This window comes from Parasteatoda tepidariorum, chromosome 1, assembly GCF_043381705.1.
Source record: "Parasteatoda tepidariorum isolate YZ-2023 chromosome 1, CAS_Ptep_4.0, whole genome shotgun sequence".
NCBI lineage: Eukaryota > Metazoa > Arthropoda > Arachnida > Araneae > Theridiidae > Parasteatoda > Parasteatoda tepidariorum.
Window position 1 is genome coordinate 46,942,232 of NC_092204.1, and position 18,350 is coordinate 46,960,581.

General features: G+C 29.7%; 1 protein-coding gene across 2 annotated transcripts in view; it reads left to right on the top strand.

Annotated features, from left to right (window-relative positions):
* LOC107453216 (uncharacterized) overlaps positions 1-18,350 on the top strand; it is a 134,430-nt gene that overhangs the window by 75,234 nt on the left and 40,846 nt on the right. For both annotated transcript variants that reach the window (XM_016069948.3, XM_016069949.3), the window contains exons 3-6: positions 7,155-7,249; positions 10,526-10,645; positions 11,388-11,494; positions 17,128-17,189. In XM_016069948.3, coding sequence (XP_015925434.1) covers positions 7,155-7,249; positions 10,526-10,645; positions 11,388-11,494; positions 17,128-17,189 — 384 coding nt within the window. The remainder of the gene's footprint in view (positions 1-7,154; positions 7,250-10,525; positions 10,646-11,387; positions 11,495-17,127; positions 17,190-18,350) is intronic.

Consider the following 18,350-nt stretch of genomic DNA (forward strand, 5'->3'; position numbering starts at 1 on the left):
AAGAAACCCGAATAAAAGATAAAACTGGCATATGAAAGCGCATTTAGCATAACAATAAATTGAAAAAAAATGCAGAGAATCTAGGAAAATAAACTCATATAAATGGCTTTATTAAGATTCAAGAAACAAACTTTTAATTATATCTTTGTCGCATTCATTATAAAGATTTTAAACAAATCCGATGAATTTGTTTTTCGTTGTATAATTAAAGTCACGCTTTCCTTTTAGAAAATTCCAATTCTGAAAAATTTACCTTTCGCTTTTCCACATTATCAAGTTTGTTCTTTTGAAATCGTTTTACTTTTTCTGTTGCAATTCTTTTGTTCATTAGCTGCTTTTGAAGCGTTTCATTTTTCTTTTTGCAACCATCGCTTTTCTCTTTTATATTCTATTTCCAAGGCGAATATTTTTTTTTTTGTTTCACTCATTCTCACCCTCATTTTTTTCCTTCTTTTTTTTATATATTTTATTTCAAGAGAACATTCTTCCTCAAGAAAATGCTTCCTTAGATTAAACATAATTATTTTAAACTTTTCTTTCATTTCGTTTTACGTTTCTAAAACATGGGATTCACCGTAATTTCAACTTGCTTCCAAGTAACATTTTTTTAAATTGAAAGGTAGACTCTGCAAACTTATTTACTCTAGTTTTTTTATCGAGATAATTTTTACTCTAAGTAAAAAATATTTAATGAAGTAAAATGATTTTGTTTACTTTACCATTTTTTTAAAGATGCTCTCCCATAAATTTCTTCGGAACACTTTTCATTATTATTCAAAAGAAAATGTAAGTACAGAGTATTTTTTTTCCTTCTATTTTCTTGAATGAAAAAACTATGTATTAAAGCTCAAATTTATTTATCTTAGGAAAAAATTAAATTGAAGCAAGGATTGTGTTAATGCTATGCTATACATCATATAATTTTTCCTCGGATAATATTGTCTGAAAAATTAAACTCATTTTTAATCAAATCTTCTTTGTAAAACTCATAATTCGAAAGCAATAAGTAACTAGCTTTTCCATGTATTTGCTTAAAACGGAAAATAGTTTTCGTCAAACATAATTTAAAACTGACGGCTAAAGACTATTTTCTTTCAGAGAAATTAAAACTATGAAAAAACGTACTGTCGTATGCTTTAGACCTTTAAAATATTAGTAAGACAAACAATGAACGAAAAATGAAACTACTTTTCATTATATTATCTTTTGGGAAAAACAATTTGAATGCATTTTTTTTCTAGTTTTATTGTGAACTTAGGACCATAAGCATGAAAAAAAAATATTGAAGAAAATTGGATCGTAGATTTGATCTTTCCTAATACTGATCAGATCCAAGGATTTTAAATACACATATGAGATAATTATAGCAAGCTATGTCTCGAAAAAGACGTAATTTGTAATATAATCAATCAGTTTTTCAAACGTAGTTATAATGCAAAAATCTGCCATTTCATTAGACGTAAAGGGTGTATTCAAGAATTATAACAGCTCTACGAATTCAGTGATTTACAACCCAAAAACATTTATGAAAGAATACTTAATTTCAAGCTAACATCAAATTGAACATTTAGAGGGATGTAGTTAAATCTAAACACATACATCCTAGAATGTTTACACCAAACCTGCGCACATTCATATCATTCTTAAATTATTTTCGCTTCCGAAAAAGCAATTTTAGCAGCTTTGGGCTATCACTGGTAGGTTTTTAACAACCAAGTTTGAAATGGCTGAAGTTTGTTACTATTTTACATGCTACAAAAATAAAGGTTTTGTTTTATTGTGTAATAAGGATGATTACATTTTAATATTCAAAAACCTATCAATTTTACTACATAATTTTATAATATTAAATTTCCATTTGCTACTGTTCTATTAGGCCTTGTTTGAATTTGTCGTTATATTTTCTTTGTGTTATGCGTATGTTAAATCTGCAAATCAATTTTATGTTAAGAAATAGTGTTTCGTGTTAAGACAGATTAAATTTTTTACAGTGCATTTAATACTATCGAATAACTATATTTTTGAATTATACGTGCAATATATCAGAATTACATGGAAACTACAATATAGGAATTACAGACCATACTTGGGAAATTGTAATTCATAAAAGAAAAAAAATGGACGTGAATTTATAATTTACGCGCAGCAAATCATTTCGAACTCACAGTGTTTACTAGTGAAATAAGCACTGTTCAAATAAACAATCATGATTTTCAGTATTCACGTTTTGCTGTTTCCCTTTTAAAAATAAAAATAACTAATACCTTGTTAGATAGCAAGATAATCCTCTGAAAACTCGTTATCAGTTCATTGAATATAAATTTGTGTGTTCTAATTTTTTCCTGATTGTGGGATTTGACGATTAGGTTATCCATTAATCAATTTATATCTGCCTACATTGATAATAAATATTTTTTTAAAAGAGGATACTAACAAAGATGATTAAAATCCCCTCGTAGCAGCATGTGAAAAAAGTGTCATACTTACTTAAAATTAGGGATGATCTACCTGCATTTAATACGAGAAACAAGTAAATAAACCTAACGAGAAGTATAAAATTATGTCGTAACAAATATATTCCCTGATTATCACTTTAAAATATTATCCCTTAAATATTTCCACAATGCTAGAAAATACTGCAACCAGTATACTCATAAACTTAGTTTCAAATTGCAATTTTAGGCTGGATTAAGCAACGCGTAGAGCGAATGAAAATTCTCTCAAATCCATGTTTTCAAAATTTAAATACGCCAACATTAATCAGTTCTCCTATTCAATCCCTTCCTTTAAACTTTCGAAGGGTAATGGAAAGATCTGAATTCAAGGAATTCACAATATTAATGACGGCAAATACCTTTAACCCCCTGCAATTTTAATAAGCGTATTCGTACTCTGGATTCATGCATTGATGCGTTTGCATCAATCTTCAGGAAAGTTAGGTTAAGAGTTTCTACGGCAGTGATTTATTGCATGCCGATTCAAATAACCATATAACTTTGTATACGCGTGCTTAAACAATCTTAAAACTTTTGGAAAATCCATCTCATCTACTCTAGCAAACAGTTTATAGTTAAGTTTTTTTTCTATTCTTTCAACGTTTTAAATAAATGATTTTTTTAGCAGCAACCTGATAAATTGTACGCAAAGCTCATTTACCTTTAGGGAATTTTCCTTTCTTGAAAAGAAAACCCTTATGGCGTAGTTAAAGTTATCATATGTAGTTAGTTTTCATCACCTTGTAGTAAAGTGCTCGTGTTGATATATTGCTTAGTGAGCTTAAAATTGATGAAATGAGCTTAAGGAAATAAGCTTGATAAAATTATTTTAAAATTGAGGAACAAGTTTAAATTTGTTTGGTAAAGGACATTCGAAGGACAAGTCTGCTGAAAGAGATAATTCAATATTATATTTTCCGTTAAATGGAATAAAGTAAATTAAGATATTTTCCACTCTGGTTTCTTGAAGTAAAAAAAAGTATCTTATAAATATAAACTTAAGTATGCACAATACTTTTCATACCAGCAACAGAACCAGCCTAAGTTGTTGAACAGCTTCCTTCGGTAGTAATCTGGAACTTATTTTAATAAAATTTTCTGTCAAATACTTTGCTGCTTTCGGCACTGCTTTCTGATAGCTAAAAATCACTATTCAAATAATCTTATTATTAGGAAAGTGGTTATAGAAGTGTTTTTAATTAAAACTTTTTTTTATGATTTAAACTTTCTGTTTCCAGTATGGACTGCTTTTTTAATGCATAAAATAAGAGCTTAAATCTCCCCATCATGATATTTGCGGATTTTTTGGAAGAGCTTCATACTTGCTGGAAAAAACTACACAAGCATACATTATATTAATAACATGATCTTATCTTTTAACGCAATTAAAAGCGAAAATGTTCCCAATGAAATTTATCAATATTATAAAATTTTGCTGTTTCAGTACCATCAGTTTTTGCAACTGGGATTTAAAATAATTACTTTTTGGTATAAGCATCGTTCAAATGTCAATCCAATGGCAAAACTTGAAAGTTTTAAAAAATATTCTTATTAGGATGCAGGAGTATCTGTTTACTATATTGTCAAATAGTGTAGCAGTACGAACCACTTGTAAGCACACAGGCAAACTCATAGATCAAAATTAAATCTCTGCTGATTAGGCTAACACTGATAAGAAGAAAATGATTAAAAGCAAAAAAATAAATACTGCAACTATCTACTGTTAAAAAAAATAAATACTACTGTTTAAAAAAATAAATACTGCAACTATCTCCTTCAATAGTTTCGAATATATTAAATGAAAAAGTGCTGAGAATTGAAAATAACGTCTAAACGAACATTTTTAAAGTTCATGACAAACCCTAATGTAAATAAAAGAAATTTAATTAGGAATCTAATCATCAATCTAGCCAATAATTAGGAATTCCCTGGATTTTAATCAGTGTAATAATATCAGACGAAGTTAAACAATTATAGATTTGTTATCGTGTCTTTTCGTTATTTTTTTTGCGTTACTGTAAATTTATATATTTATATGCAGCGGAGAATTGAAATTTTTTTGTGGACTGCCACCTTAGTATCATCGGCTTCAGATAATCACGGTTTCATAGAGGGTCATTCATCAGTCAATTCTCTTCTAAATTTCATTAACAAATTCGCTGTAGGTTAAATATTGCAGATGCACGTATTCTTACGTGACATGCATACCTTCAGCATAAGTCACGTTTTGTTTCATTCAAATAGAATATAAGGCAATATTAACTTGGACATTCGTGATTCTTGCTAACTGGCATCTAGATACGTTTTTTATTTTTTTATTTTACTTTAGTCATTTTTCTTTCTCGCTGGAATATTGGAATTCCCGTTACCATTTTCTACTTTGTGGCTCCAACACAATTAAAGTCAAACTTACTTGAAAATGTGACTACCTGAGTTCAAAATTACAAGGCAACTTTAGTTGTCGTGTACTTAAAATTCGGTCAGCTATTCAACGACGATTAAAAAATTAAATAAAGAAAACTATTTATACACAATTTAAGAGTCGGCATTGTTTGTATTCTTCACGTAAACATTTTTGAACTTTTTGTAAGGACAATACTCAATGCTTCAAATAAATAGTCGCAGTTTATGCTGTGACAAATATGTGAGCCGTGATGGCTCAGGGGACAGAGCGCTCGCCTTCCAATGAGGTGAACCGGGTTCGAATGCCAGCGATGGCTGGAGGGTACGAATTCCGCACTCTACTCACACCGACAATAGTGCTGATGTAAAACATCCTCAGTTGTAGGTGTATCATAGGTTAGAGTTCCCTCGCTATCATGATAACTTTGGGAGGTTTTCGTGGTTTTCCTTTCCATGTAGCGCAAATGCGAGTTCTATCAAAAGGTCCTCCACGAAGGCAAATTTCTCCAAATACTTGATCCTGGAGTTCCCTTGTTGACCCAGGTGTTCCCTTGTCCCTTCTTCAAAATTTTAAGCCACTGGAGTTGAACATTAGTAGTTGTAAATCCAAAATTGGGTCGGCTGTTCAACGGCGGTCCTAAATTAAAAAATATATTTAAACATTTGCAGACTTACTATCTTAAATTGCCATTCTTCACAACAAAATAATATTATCTCTATTTTCATAAAATAAATATAAAATAAGGATCGTATTCTAAGAAATTTATTTTATTTGAAAATTATCTTGCTCATAATAAGTTAAAGTATATTCACTATTTTATTTATTTATTTTTAACAAAAAAAAATGATTTCTGTCCCACTATGCTAAATTATTCAAGAATGATATTTATTGGTAGACAGAATGATGCGACAATTAGGCATAGTTCCCCAACAAGGGCCACAAAGCTTCCTTTTCCGTACATAATCTTGTGGGGTTGGTTGGTATCTTTGTTAGAGTCCCCACTTAAACTCTAAAAAGAAATATAACTCTAGGAAAGCGTTCCACATAAAAATGTTTCCGAGAACGGGTTATAGGTTTCTTCATAAATAACACTAAGTTTAAATAAATAACTATCTTTATTAACATTTAGGAAACTTGTAAATTTAACTAAAACATTTTAACATATATAAAACTTAACCACTTTAACATTGAAGCAGCATAGAAATAAACTGCGAAAAGGTAACCGGCGAGAACATGCCGGATTGCTAGCTAGAACCGACGGGGAGAGAGAGAGAGCAATCTGTGAGGATGCGGCCAAGTTATATCCAAAACATACTGTGCGCATTTTGCTGATTTCGCCTTTCACGCATATCTCCATTCAGGTATGAGGTTTACGTCAATTACCGGCTGCAAGCTACGTAGTCCAACGTCAGAGATTCGTAATTCGGACTTTGCATTTCAGACCGCAACGCCACAATCTTTTCGTAGGTGATACTTACGAGAAAGATTATCTCTGCATTTAAAAGAATTTTTGCGTACTAAGATACCGAAAGAATGCACTGGTATTATGTAACATTGATGATTAGGGGCAATATTTGTAAATTAAGGATTCTGTCGTCATATTGTAGTCGCTTCCTATTCAAAGAAAACGTAGCTGAAACATAGAATTCTCCTCTTTTGTGTCCCTTGTGTTTTTAAAACAGAAGTGTTCAAGCAATTAATAAATCACTATCTACCAAGTAATCAATGGTTTAAAAATATGTTAATAAATACTTTTCAGCGACAGGGGGAGTTTACATTTAGAATAAAGCTACGCCGCTTAATTACTACCTCATTTTTGTATGGCAATCGCTCTAATGTATATCGCTCACAAACATACACAATTCAATTTGCAAATAAATTTAATGTTAGTAATTATATTGTTTTAATGTTAGTACTTCAGCCATATTAAATAGAGCTAGAAAAAACCTCATTTACATTTTTTGTGCTATTTTTTTTAATATTCCCATTTACATTTTTTCTGCGTACTGCTTTAACTAAGCTAAAATTTAAATCTTACTCATTTAATTAACTACAATGTAATATGATTAATTAGCCTCATTTTTACCTAACTTCAGATTTTAAATTTTCTTATTAAGTCTTTTACTTAAGTGCAAATAAGTTATAGGTTCATGCAAAACCTTCATCACTTTTTTAAAAAAAAATTAAAACAATATTCCATTATTAATTAATTAACTATTGTTAACTGGTAAAACAAATGTACTGTTTGCTTTCAGGTATTACATAGGATCTACAGTGAAAACGTGTGAATGTCCGTCCGGCTTTGAAGGTTCAAAATGCGAGAAAAGAAAAGATGATCGGAGACTCTTAGGTATGATAATGCAGTATACTTATGTCTTGAAAATAAAAATTCAATTAAAGTAAATCATAACCTAAAGTTTTTACCAGTCGAACTAGTTTGACGTGCATGCACAATGTTACCAATCTCTATCACGGTGCAAATGGCATGTAGACTCATCGTGTAAAACAAAAAATTACCATTGAATATCAAAACTGAAAAGATCAATAAGATACAATAAAAATACTAATTGGTAGCATATTTCCTTTACATTAAAAATCGATATTATTTAATAAAAAAATCAAAAGTAAATCATTAAAGCTTTAATGAATCAAGCTGTTTTGACTTGTATACACGTGGCACTAAATCTCTTTTGCTGCACGTATGACGTGTATACTCGTCATGTAGAATAAAGAAAAAGATACCATTCACTATCAAAACTGAAAATTTTACTAAATTACAACACAAATAATATTTGTGGTATATTTCCTTTATATTACAAATGGAAATTAGTAATTAAAAAAAGTCATCAAAAATGAATCATTAAGTTTTAACCAATTACGCTGGTTTGACGTGTATACACGTGGCACTAAATCTCTTTTGCAGCACGTATGACGTGTATACTCGTCATGTAAAATAAAAAAAAGATACCATTCACTATCAAAACTGAAAATATTACTAAAATACAACACGAATAATATTTGTGGTATATTTCCTTTATATTACAAATCGAAATTAGTAAGTAAAAAAAGTCATCAAAAATGAATCATTAAGTTTTAACCAAATACGCTGGTTTGACGTGTATACACGTGGCACTAAATCTCTTTTGCGGCACGTATGATGTGTATACTCGTCATGTAAAATAAAAAAACGATACCATTCACTATCAAAACTGAAAATATTACTAAAATACAACACGAATAATATTTGTGGTATATTTCCTTTATATTACAAATAGAAATTAGTAAGTAAAAATAGTCATCAAAAATGAATCATTAAGTTTTAACCAAATACGCTGGTTTGACGTGTATACACGTGGCACTGAATCTCTTTTGCAGCACGTATGACGTGTATACTCGTCATGTAAAATTAAAAAGAAGATACCATTCACTATCAAAACTGAAACTTTTACTAAAATACAACACAAATAATATTTGTGGTACATTTCCTTTATATTACGAATGGAAATTAGTAAGTAAAAAAAGTCATCAAAAATGAATCATTAAGTTACGCTGGTTTGACGTGTATACACGTTGCACCAAATCTCCTTTAAGTCGTGTATGATATGTATTCCCGTCGTATAAAGTTAAAAATAAGATACCTTTCTCTATAAAAACTGAAAATTTCAATGATATACAATTCGAATATAAGTGATGGTATGTTTTCCTTATATTACAAATAGGAATTATTAAGTAAAAATTCAACGGTAAAAAAAAGAAAACATCGAAGGTAAATCGCTATGTAAAGTTTTCACCAATACATCTCGTTTGGTGAGTATACTAAAATAAATAATAACCATTGCAAAATAAAAAATTATTATTGAGTATCAAAACTGAAAAGATCAATGAGATGCAATAAAAATATTATTTCGTAATGTGTTTCCTTTACATAACAAATAGAATTTGCTTAGTATATTATATTGCGGGACAGAGGGAAGCTCGCTACCCGAAACTAATTGTGTATTCAGGCCGTGATTTGGACGACTAGCATTGGTTTGCGTAATCAATTAGCAGAGCCAAAATTGGTCCTTTGCTCGACTAGGCAAAGTCCTAGATATTCTTGAAATTAATATTAGAATGCAAAGCATTTTATCCAAAAGCTCACTCTTCCTCACTATAGAATCATCTAAAGTAGAACTAACTGGTTGTAAAACCGTTTCATTTTAAGTTTGATTTTGTGATGAGTTGATAACCAATTTGAATTATAAATTATTAAACATTGTTTACTTTTTCGGGTAACAATAACAACATTGTTTATGTGTTGCAACTGTTAAACAATCCTCATAGAAAGTTTTTCATAAAATTTATAATAACATCATTTGTCAGCTACGTGTAAATACGTCATTGCACACTGTTGAGAATATCTAAAATTAACCCATTGTGGACCGGGGACGAGTTAACTCACCACTCAAATTTTTCGTCTATCCTAAAGTATGAAACTCATGGTGATGTGGGGGCGGAGTTATCGACCATGCCAACCTTCATCCATCAGTAGGTACCTCTTGATTGAATCAAGTTAGCATGTCTTATATATCAGTGAATTGATGTTCAATTTTCGTAGTGGTAGTTACGCCACAATACTCCCCCACCAGAATTTTATCAGGGGTAGAATTCGATGAACAGTTCTCACTAGTTGCGGTACTTGTGAAAGACTCGGGAGAGAGAGTCACCGGTTTTTTTTTGTTTGAGTGCTGAAAGTGAGAGGTGTATTAACTTCACGGTCGTAGTCGCTTGAGTGCTGAATGTGCGAGGTGTATTAACTTCACCGTCGTGTTCGCTCCTCTGTTGCCTTTAGCAGTCGAGTGTATACATTGTGTATGATTGAAACTGAGCAGCAACAGCGTGAGGAGGTGGATTATGTCGCAGTCACAAGTCAGCTGTTCAATGTGGTCTATCCATTGAAGTAGGCGTTACTGCATGTTCAAGTCACGTCCGGAGGTCACCAATATGGGGCCGGAGCTTACGACCATGACAACTTTCATCTATCAAAAGGTACCTCTTGATTGAATCAAGTTAGCATTTCTTATATACCGGAGAATTGATGTTTAATTTTCGTAGTGGTAGTTACGCCACAATGGTGTAAAATATACAAAAGTTTAAAATTTCTTTTAGCGTAAACTAATTTAATTGGATTTTATTTAGTACATATTACTTCACTTTCATGTTCACCTACAAACTAATAACCGGTAACTTGACTCAATTCAATTTTTTTTAAACTTAGCAAGAATTCATTCTTGTTTAATTTGTTAAAAAAAAAATTTCGGCTTTAGTAGTTTTTTTTTTCAATTAATAGCCTAACAACTGCAGTAGTGAACTATCCGAATAAAATTGCCTGTCAACAAATTGTTTATTTCCACGCTTAAGTCGTTGAAAATAAAGTTTTAAGAACATCTCTTTTTGCAAAAAAAACTACTATGTTTACAGTTATGAAAAATTTCTCAATGTCTTGCTCAGTCTTTTTTTGATGTTAAAAGGATTTCTGTTTTTGAAATATTCGTTCATTCATTAACAAACTGTTATCTTTCATGACGTAAAATTGTGCTCAAAAACTATATTATTTGAATTAAAAAAAGTACCATATTATTTTTAGCTCAATGTGCTGCCTTAGGATGCGCACAGACATGTGGTCAGACAAATCATGGAGACTATAAATGCACCTGCTTGACTGGCTATCACTTAATAGAAGACAAGAAAACTTGTGTTGAAAAAGGTAATTTAAAACTTTTTTCATCGACGTTCTGCTGAAATTCAAAATTACTATGAGATATTAAAACACATAGATTTTATTTTGTGATAAGTTTTAGAAATAAGTACCATACTCTACTGAATTCTGATTAAGTAACCAGTTTTCTTTCACCAAGTATTTGAATTTAGTTCAGAAGTCCTACCACAGATGGCGCTTCTAAACGTAAAAGAATCACAAGCAATTTTTTTCAAAATAATTATTTTTCTATCAACATTTTGGCAAATCCTGAAGTAAAACTATTAGACGCTCGTGCAAATAGTCATACTGAAATAGTCTGGCATGCGATGAAAGTGCTAAGTTTTTCAAGTTAGGAAAGCTGATTGTTGGTAAATTTTGTAATTATTTTTGAAATTTGCTGTAAAATTCGCTGTTATCTGAGTGTAATGCATTAATTCATGCATTTTCCTCTTTTTTCCCCCTTTGTTTCAAGTAATTTTTTAAACTTTCCCTTTACGAACATACGGATTTCAAATTATAAAATTTAAGAAAAAAAATTTGGGAAATATTATTTAATTTTGAAATTATTCTTAAACAATAGTTAACGTGTGATAAAAATGATATTTTAAAATACTAATAATTGGAAAAAAATCAGGACTGTTAAGTTTCAGCAATGTGTCGAAAATCTATAATTCTCTCATTCTATTTTTACTGCATGCAACAGTAGCTAAAAATATTATTGTTCTTATTTAATTTTGTTTTACTTTAGGTAGAACAAGATACTTAATTACATTTAAGCTCTATGATCAAAACGTTGATTTAGCCCATTTGGATGCAACTCGTCATAATCAACTAAAAAAAGGAATTGAAAATGCGGTAAGTTTCACTTAGTTAAATTTATATTCATTCAAAGATTGATTTATGCTAGTTTAGCACTACAAAAAGATGGAAGGGCCCTGTTTGTATCATTTTTCATTGTTCTATAATTTAAAATTAGCCTACTAAATGTTGCTTGGTTGGTTGACTCTAATGCCACTTGCCATACAGGTAAGCCTGCTTGGTGAAACCGAGCAAATTTAAGGCAGAGTGTGCGATTCTTGTTTTTCAGTGGCGCCATCTATGGCCAAGAATTCGATTTCTCCACATCATACGTCACACCTGTTTATAAGGCGGACCCATTCATACATCCATTCATTCATCCACAAATCGTAATTTTGGAAGGTATTGATATGTTATGGGAACATGGAAGACTTTTGCGACTCGACAGATTTAACATGCATCAGTCATTTTACTACACGGGGAGTCTTCGGCCGACGGGGTTCGAACCCACGAACTCTCGGTCATGGGCCCAGCGCCCTACCGACTAGGCTATCCCAGCCTTACCTACTGAATGTAATGAGTATTTCTAACTTTGCAAAATTAGATCCAACTTCAGCGCTTATTAAATTATTTTTATATTAGCTTTAAAGGGGTGTATAAATATATCCTTATAACGGAAGTCAAGAGACAGGAGGAGTCCTAAAGTATTTTGGAAAATACCCTATAACACAAAGTAGAGTTACAAAGAACTCTATCTGGGTAAGTCTGTATTAGGTACTATTCAATAGGTATAAAGTATCCTAGCTTCATTAAAAAAACTAGATTATTAACAGCTTATCTATATTTATTATTTTCGAGAAGGGGACACTCAATTATCTATGAAACTAATATGTATGTATTATTAAAAAGTCAATTTCTCATTTAATCAAAAAATTTTGTTAACCAAATCAAATAAAGAACACAGAATTTTGATATCATGGTCTCCAATGTATATTTTTCTAAATTACTTATTATTAAGAGATTAAAAGTCCAATTGATCTACACTCAAGCAATCTGGGAGTTGCCACACTGGTCCCTACAGACTTTCTAGGTACACAGCAAAGTTCAGTCTTAAATCATAATAATCAAGCAATGTTTCATATCTATTTACTTTTTGCGTAAAAGTACTGTAATATTTAGTGCTTTTGAATTCAGTAAATTTTTAGAGTATTTGAAATTTGTATAAAGTATTAACAAGCAAATTTTTTCATGCATGCATTGTCATAAGAAAAATATGTCGAAAAAGGGAAAGACGAAAATACCTAAGCTGAAAAATTATGTGTTTGCAGCTGTTTTTTTATGTAAAATTATCGTCTATGATAATTACAATATTATAGGCATATCCCCAGCCACATTAGGTAGCATTTCTGTTATAAGGAAATTCTATCGATTAAAACTCAGGTGCTCCATTTGTTTAGTTATTTTTTATTCCGAATAAAATACCTATATTAATAAGGATTAAATCTGAGTGCAAAAAGTTGTAACATAAATTCAAAATTATGTTAACATTATTGGTTGAGTAAAACAAAAACTACACTTTTCTTCATTTTATGATATTTAAGAAAGCTGGAAGAAAATGCACCGAGAAAAAAAGACTGTAAAAATTACCAAAATAAGGCAAATTTTACCGTGTTTATGGCTCCGTGGTAACACCAAAATGAGTGGTACTTATTAAACAAGCGCTTTGGTAGTAAGTTTGCTAAAATTAAAAATGAAATATGGTTTTATGATATGTGATAAAATTTGGTAAAAGTGGTAAAGTTTGGATAATTTTATTATGGCACCTTAGAACATGGTATAAAAACAATTTATTCGGTATTTGCTTTTCAGATTTGTATTTACTANTTTTGAGTAGGGGAAATAACTCTTTCATTTTAAGAGAGTACTAAATGTGTGGTGATGAGAACTATTTTGAAAACCAGAATTTCTGGTAAACCGTTACCATATGAATGGTTTAAATACCGTTTACTTTGGTAGCATACAATACGATAATTTTATCAGGATTTTTTTCTCCGTGTTCTTCTCATTATAAATCAATGTTACCTTAAAAAAACTATTATTTTTCTCTAATTCTTCGACTTTGGGTCCACTAAGTGGTTCCATTTTTCGTAACTCTTTTATTACCGGTTCAAAAATTTCTCTAGAATGTCCTGACTTCATTTTATTCAGTTTACTAATTCAATTTACGTATACGTTTTATTCAATTTACTATTCAATTTACCAAATTTACGCAATATATGCTTTATATCCCATGATGTAAATATATTTGAAAATATATTTACCTTGATGCAGACATTATTTATAAATAGATGCAGTAGATCATAAATAGAGAGAGCTGAAATTTGAAAATAAAATTTTATTTATACTACCTACATCAGACTCGTCTTTTATATAGATTGTATATAAATGTATATTGAATATCTTCAATATATATATTTCTACAGTAAAAATATAGGAACGAATTACTTTCCTCGAAAAATGTAATATGTTGTGAGAGAATTACGTTTTTTTGTTCAGTGAAATTCTTATGTGGTTGTTTTCCAAAGCACCCCAGGGCATTTCGATATTTTTTTATAAATAGAAATTTGTATCATGTTCGTAAACACATTTACTGAGAACGCTTGGAGGCTGTCAGATGAAAAAGGAAATGTATGGCTAGTGTTAGTCGTATACGCTTAAAAAATTGAACATATTTATTTTTTTTCGTAGATTTCAAAAAGTAGGTTAGAGGCATCTGAAAGTAGACAGAAATGAAGAAAAATAATTCTCTTAAAACTGCTTTACCATTTAAGGGTCCATATGAAGTTTAAATAACGATAAATTCTCAGTATATATACATATATAGCCATTTAAACATAGATTCGCAGTTTTAACATTCGCATTTGCAGAAAAACCAGATAATTATTACGATTGTTATAGCTTTTAAACTTTGCAATTTAATTAATTTGGTTAAATCTAATCCCAGATTTGAAAAGCAATGATTTTAAAGAAATTTCTAACAAAAACAGTAGTTTCATTAAATTTTGCCAGATTCTTAGTATGTTTAATGAAACTTTTAGGATTCTTTCTTTCTTTCTTTTAGTGCTGTTTTGAAATTATTTTTTGATACTTTGATTATTTTAAGGCTATTTGGATGATGAATTTTAGAGAATATACTATATAAACGTTATACGTTCGTAACAGTTTATGTACTGAAGTTCGCTTATATCTAGATCTCTCTAAGCAAATTCTGAAATTGACGCAAAAAAATACGACCACAGAATTATGAACGTGAAAACTTTTATATTTTGTTTTAATTAATATTTAAAACGTTTCTTCTATGTTGCGTTATCTGGAATCATAAGAATTTAAAAAAAAAAAATAAGAGGCGACGACATTGAAAGCAAATACCGCAAAGGATATCATGATATCCAGAAACGAGTTTTCAGCAAAATTAAACGAAATTTAACTCCAAATCAAGGGAACCCCCGATTTTACACTTTAAACCTTTTATTTTTTTCCTGATCACCGGTTTTTTCATGATTTCACGAATATTATTGAATGCTCGTCAATACTAGAAAACAGCACTGTCTTTCAGAAACGTCTTTGACCTTTGAAATTGTTGTTCTCGTTTAACAAACTTTTAAGTAAATTAAGTTTAAAATATGCTTTAGTCGCATTAGAGTAAATGTAGAAAATATGGGTCAATCAGACAGAAAAGTGCCAAAGATAAAGAGCAAAGCAGGTGCTTTGAAAATATGCAATAGAATGGCGTCAAATCCACTCTCGACATACATTTACTTTTAGAGCAAGTTTTATATTAGTAAAGAAAGGCAAATAAATGGCCAATAAGATTTTTATTTGCACATAAAAGTGAATTTACTAAATATCTTAACCCTAGAATCTGTTTTTCTAATTTATTATATAGCAAAAAATATCGATATTTTATCTAATTAAAGATTAAAATTAAATTAAATTCTATGAAATTTTTTCTTCTTAACATGCTTTAAAAGGGAAGTAATTAATCCCCTATTAATGCAATGAGTGAAGCAGTTCCTTGTAATTAAAGGTAAATCATCTCATTCATCAGCTACCGTTGATATCTTGTTTCTCAGACAAAATAACGTGTCCCACTGCACCTAAGATTAAGAAACAATGATTAATTAATGTCATTAAAAGAAAATTAAATATTTTTTAAGAAACAAGAATGTTGTTGAAATTCAAGAAAAGAAAAATCGCGAGACGTTAGGTTTTTTTTTTCTTTTAAGTATTGTCTCTCCTTTGTTAGAATTTTAAAAATGCTAAATCTCATCTTGTTGAGTTACTTTTTTTATTTTACTTGAACAAATTCCAATCATATTATGTTTTATTTTTTCTCAGGCTTCTGATCTTATAAGAAACTTAAAAAGGAAAAAAGAGAACGCTCTTATTTTATTAAGCTTATTATTCAATAAATTAAAAAAAGAACATTTAAAATGCTAATGACAAAAAAAGAGCAATTTCTTTATGTGCTAAAAAAACATATGTTAATTGGAAATAAAAAGATAATTAAATTGAAAATAAAAAAAAACACCGGATTCTTTATTCAGGAAAATTGTCAAAATTGTCATGCATATTCTAAAATCGTTTAAGGTAACAAAAAGTTTTGCGAAAGTTTTATTAAGCTTATTATTCAATAAATTAAAAAAAAGAACATTTAAAATGCTATTGACAAAAAAAGAGCAATTTCTTTATGTGCTAAGAAAACATATGTTAATTGGAAGTAAAAAGATAATTAAATTGAAAATTAAAAAAAAACACCGGATTCTTTATTCAGGAAAATTGTCAAAATTGTCATGCATATTCTAAAATCGTTTAAGGTAACAAAAAGTTTTGCGCTGAATTTTAAAACGTGGTTTAAATTTCAGGAACTTTAAAGCGAAATTTTATTTTTAACAAGTATTTGTTATTTTTTGTTATCCAAAGTTTTAAATACAAAAAAAAATTCTATATTTTTTAAAGCTATATAATTTTAAGTAATATAATCTGAATTTTAGGAGAAATTGTTCAAATAATTTTTGAGAAATAAAAATTTAAAAAGACTTTTTTTTTTGAAATTCTATCTCCCGGAAACTATTCAAGTAATTCCATTCAAAACTTGAATGGATTCCGATCATTCATGAATAAAACATTGAAAAAGAACATGAATTAGAACATAACACAGACAGAGAGTAGCATAGTTGGAACGTGCACTGGGACAGGAGAAATAGAAAAGAAAATCAGAGAAACAGTATTTATAAAATTCGTGTATTTATAAAATTCTTGGGTTGAAACTTAATGTTCAATCAGAACATTCTGATAGCATGCGGACGTAATAGAAAGCTGCTTCAAATAAGTGCGATTAAAGATTTTCCTCAACAATTCCTTCAACGAACTTTTCTACGAAAAACAAAATCTTCTATCTAATCTTCTACCTACTGCTTGCATGATTTCAAATTATAGTTCATTTCTATAAAATCAATAATCTTTATTTCATTCTTCGAGTAAATTATAATCCACAACAAACACATTTTTTAAGATAATTCTGCCCTATCATTCATTTTTTACATGCAGAATATATACAGCTAATTTAATAGGTTATTGAATTGAAATTAATATATCATTTTCAATACTAATTTCTAATTTTCTTACAGCTTTTACAGCTATTCCAGCCAAGACTTTACAAGACAGAAAATTTGACAGTTTTGAGCTTCCAGTAAGAAATTTTATCATTATTGTTCGTTATAAATTTTTGAGTTAACGATTAGTATTTACGATCAGGTTCAGGTTACGATCAGGTTCATTTAAGTTGAGGTGAAACCGTATTTGTTAGTACATGAAACTTTTAAAATTATGGTTCAAAAATCAATGAATATTAAATATAGTTAAGCGCAACTTTTATTGATATTCAATAAGATTTTTGAAATTAATATCAGTTAGTATTAAGTCTTAAAATTTTCAAAGTGTATAACAAAAATAAAGACAAATAATAATAATATAACAATAATAATAAAAATCAACAAAATAATTTTTCAAAATTTTCTTAAAGTAATTCAACTTTCAAGGCTCTGTGACTAATTTGTAATTCTGTTTCCGACATTTTTTCATGTATTTTATTCATGATGAAGTGATGTGATATGAACACGCGCCTAACTAAACGGCACCATTATATCCTAATTTCTCTTTGCATATAATTCACAAAATTATAAGTTTCAGTACTCTACATCTAACTTGATGGCAGCATTTTGGCTACTCTTCTCGACAATAAACTAGTTCTTTTAACACAAATATTGCTGATCCCTTTAACTACAGAAGTTCTCTAAGATTAGTAAAATGTATACACCAAATACGACACGTACGTACTCTGAATCACTGTTTGTCATATTTCTAGCTGGGAGAATAATCAGTTCAATCAGTTTAATACCATGATCACATAAATGTGAACACTCCATACTTCTTTAGTATAGCACGATATTATATATGAAAAAAACCATTTTGGTTCCGAAGTCCCAAGATAATACAGACGTGATATCAATTTGGTACTTTCGTCTTACAGCTCATACTTGAGCGAATACGTACTGCTTTTCTTTGTATACTCTGTGGGGGTATATATATATATATATATATATATATATATGTAACATAAAAAGCTTCTATTAATCTTTTTATGTTAGTTTCTCTGCTATAAAACTTCTTCCTAATTAATTATTCTATTTGAAATACTTTCTCACACTTTTAAAAGCCACATCCTGTTCTTAAATCTATTTTTGGCTCAAGTATGCATTTAATTAAGAGCAGGACATTTTTCCCTTTGCTCTTGTGTGGGAAACGTTCGATCTATTTCATAAACCAATAGCAACTACTAAGAGTTCCCTCT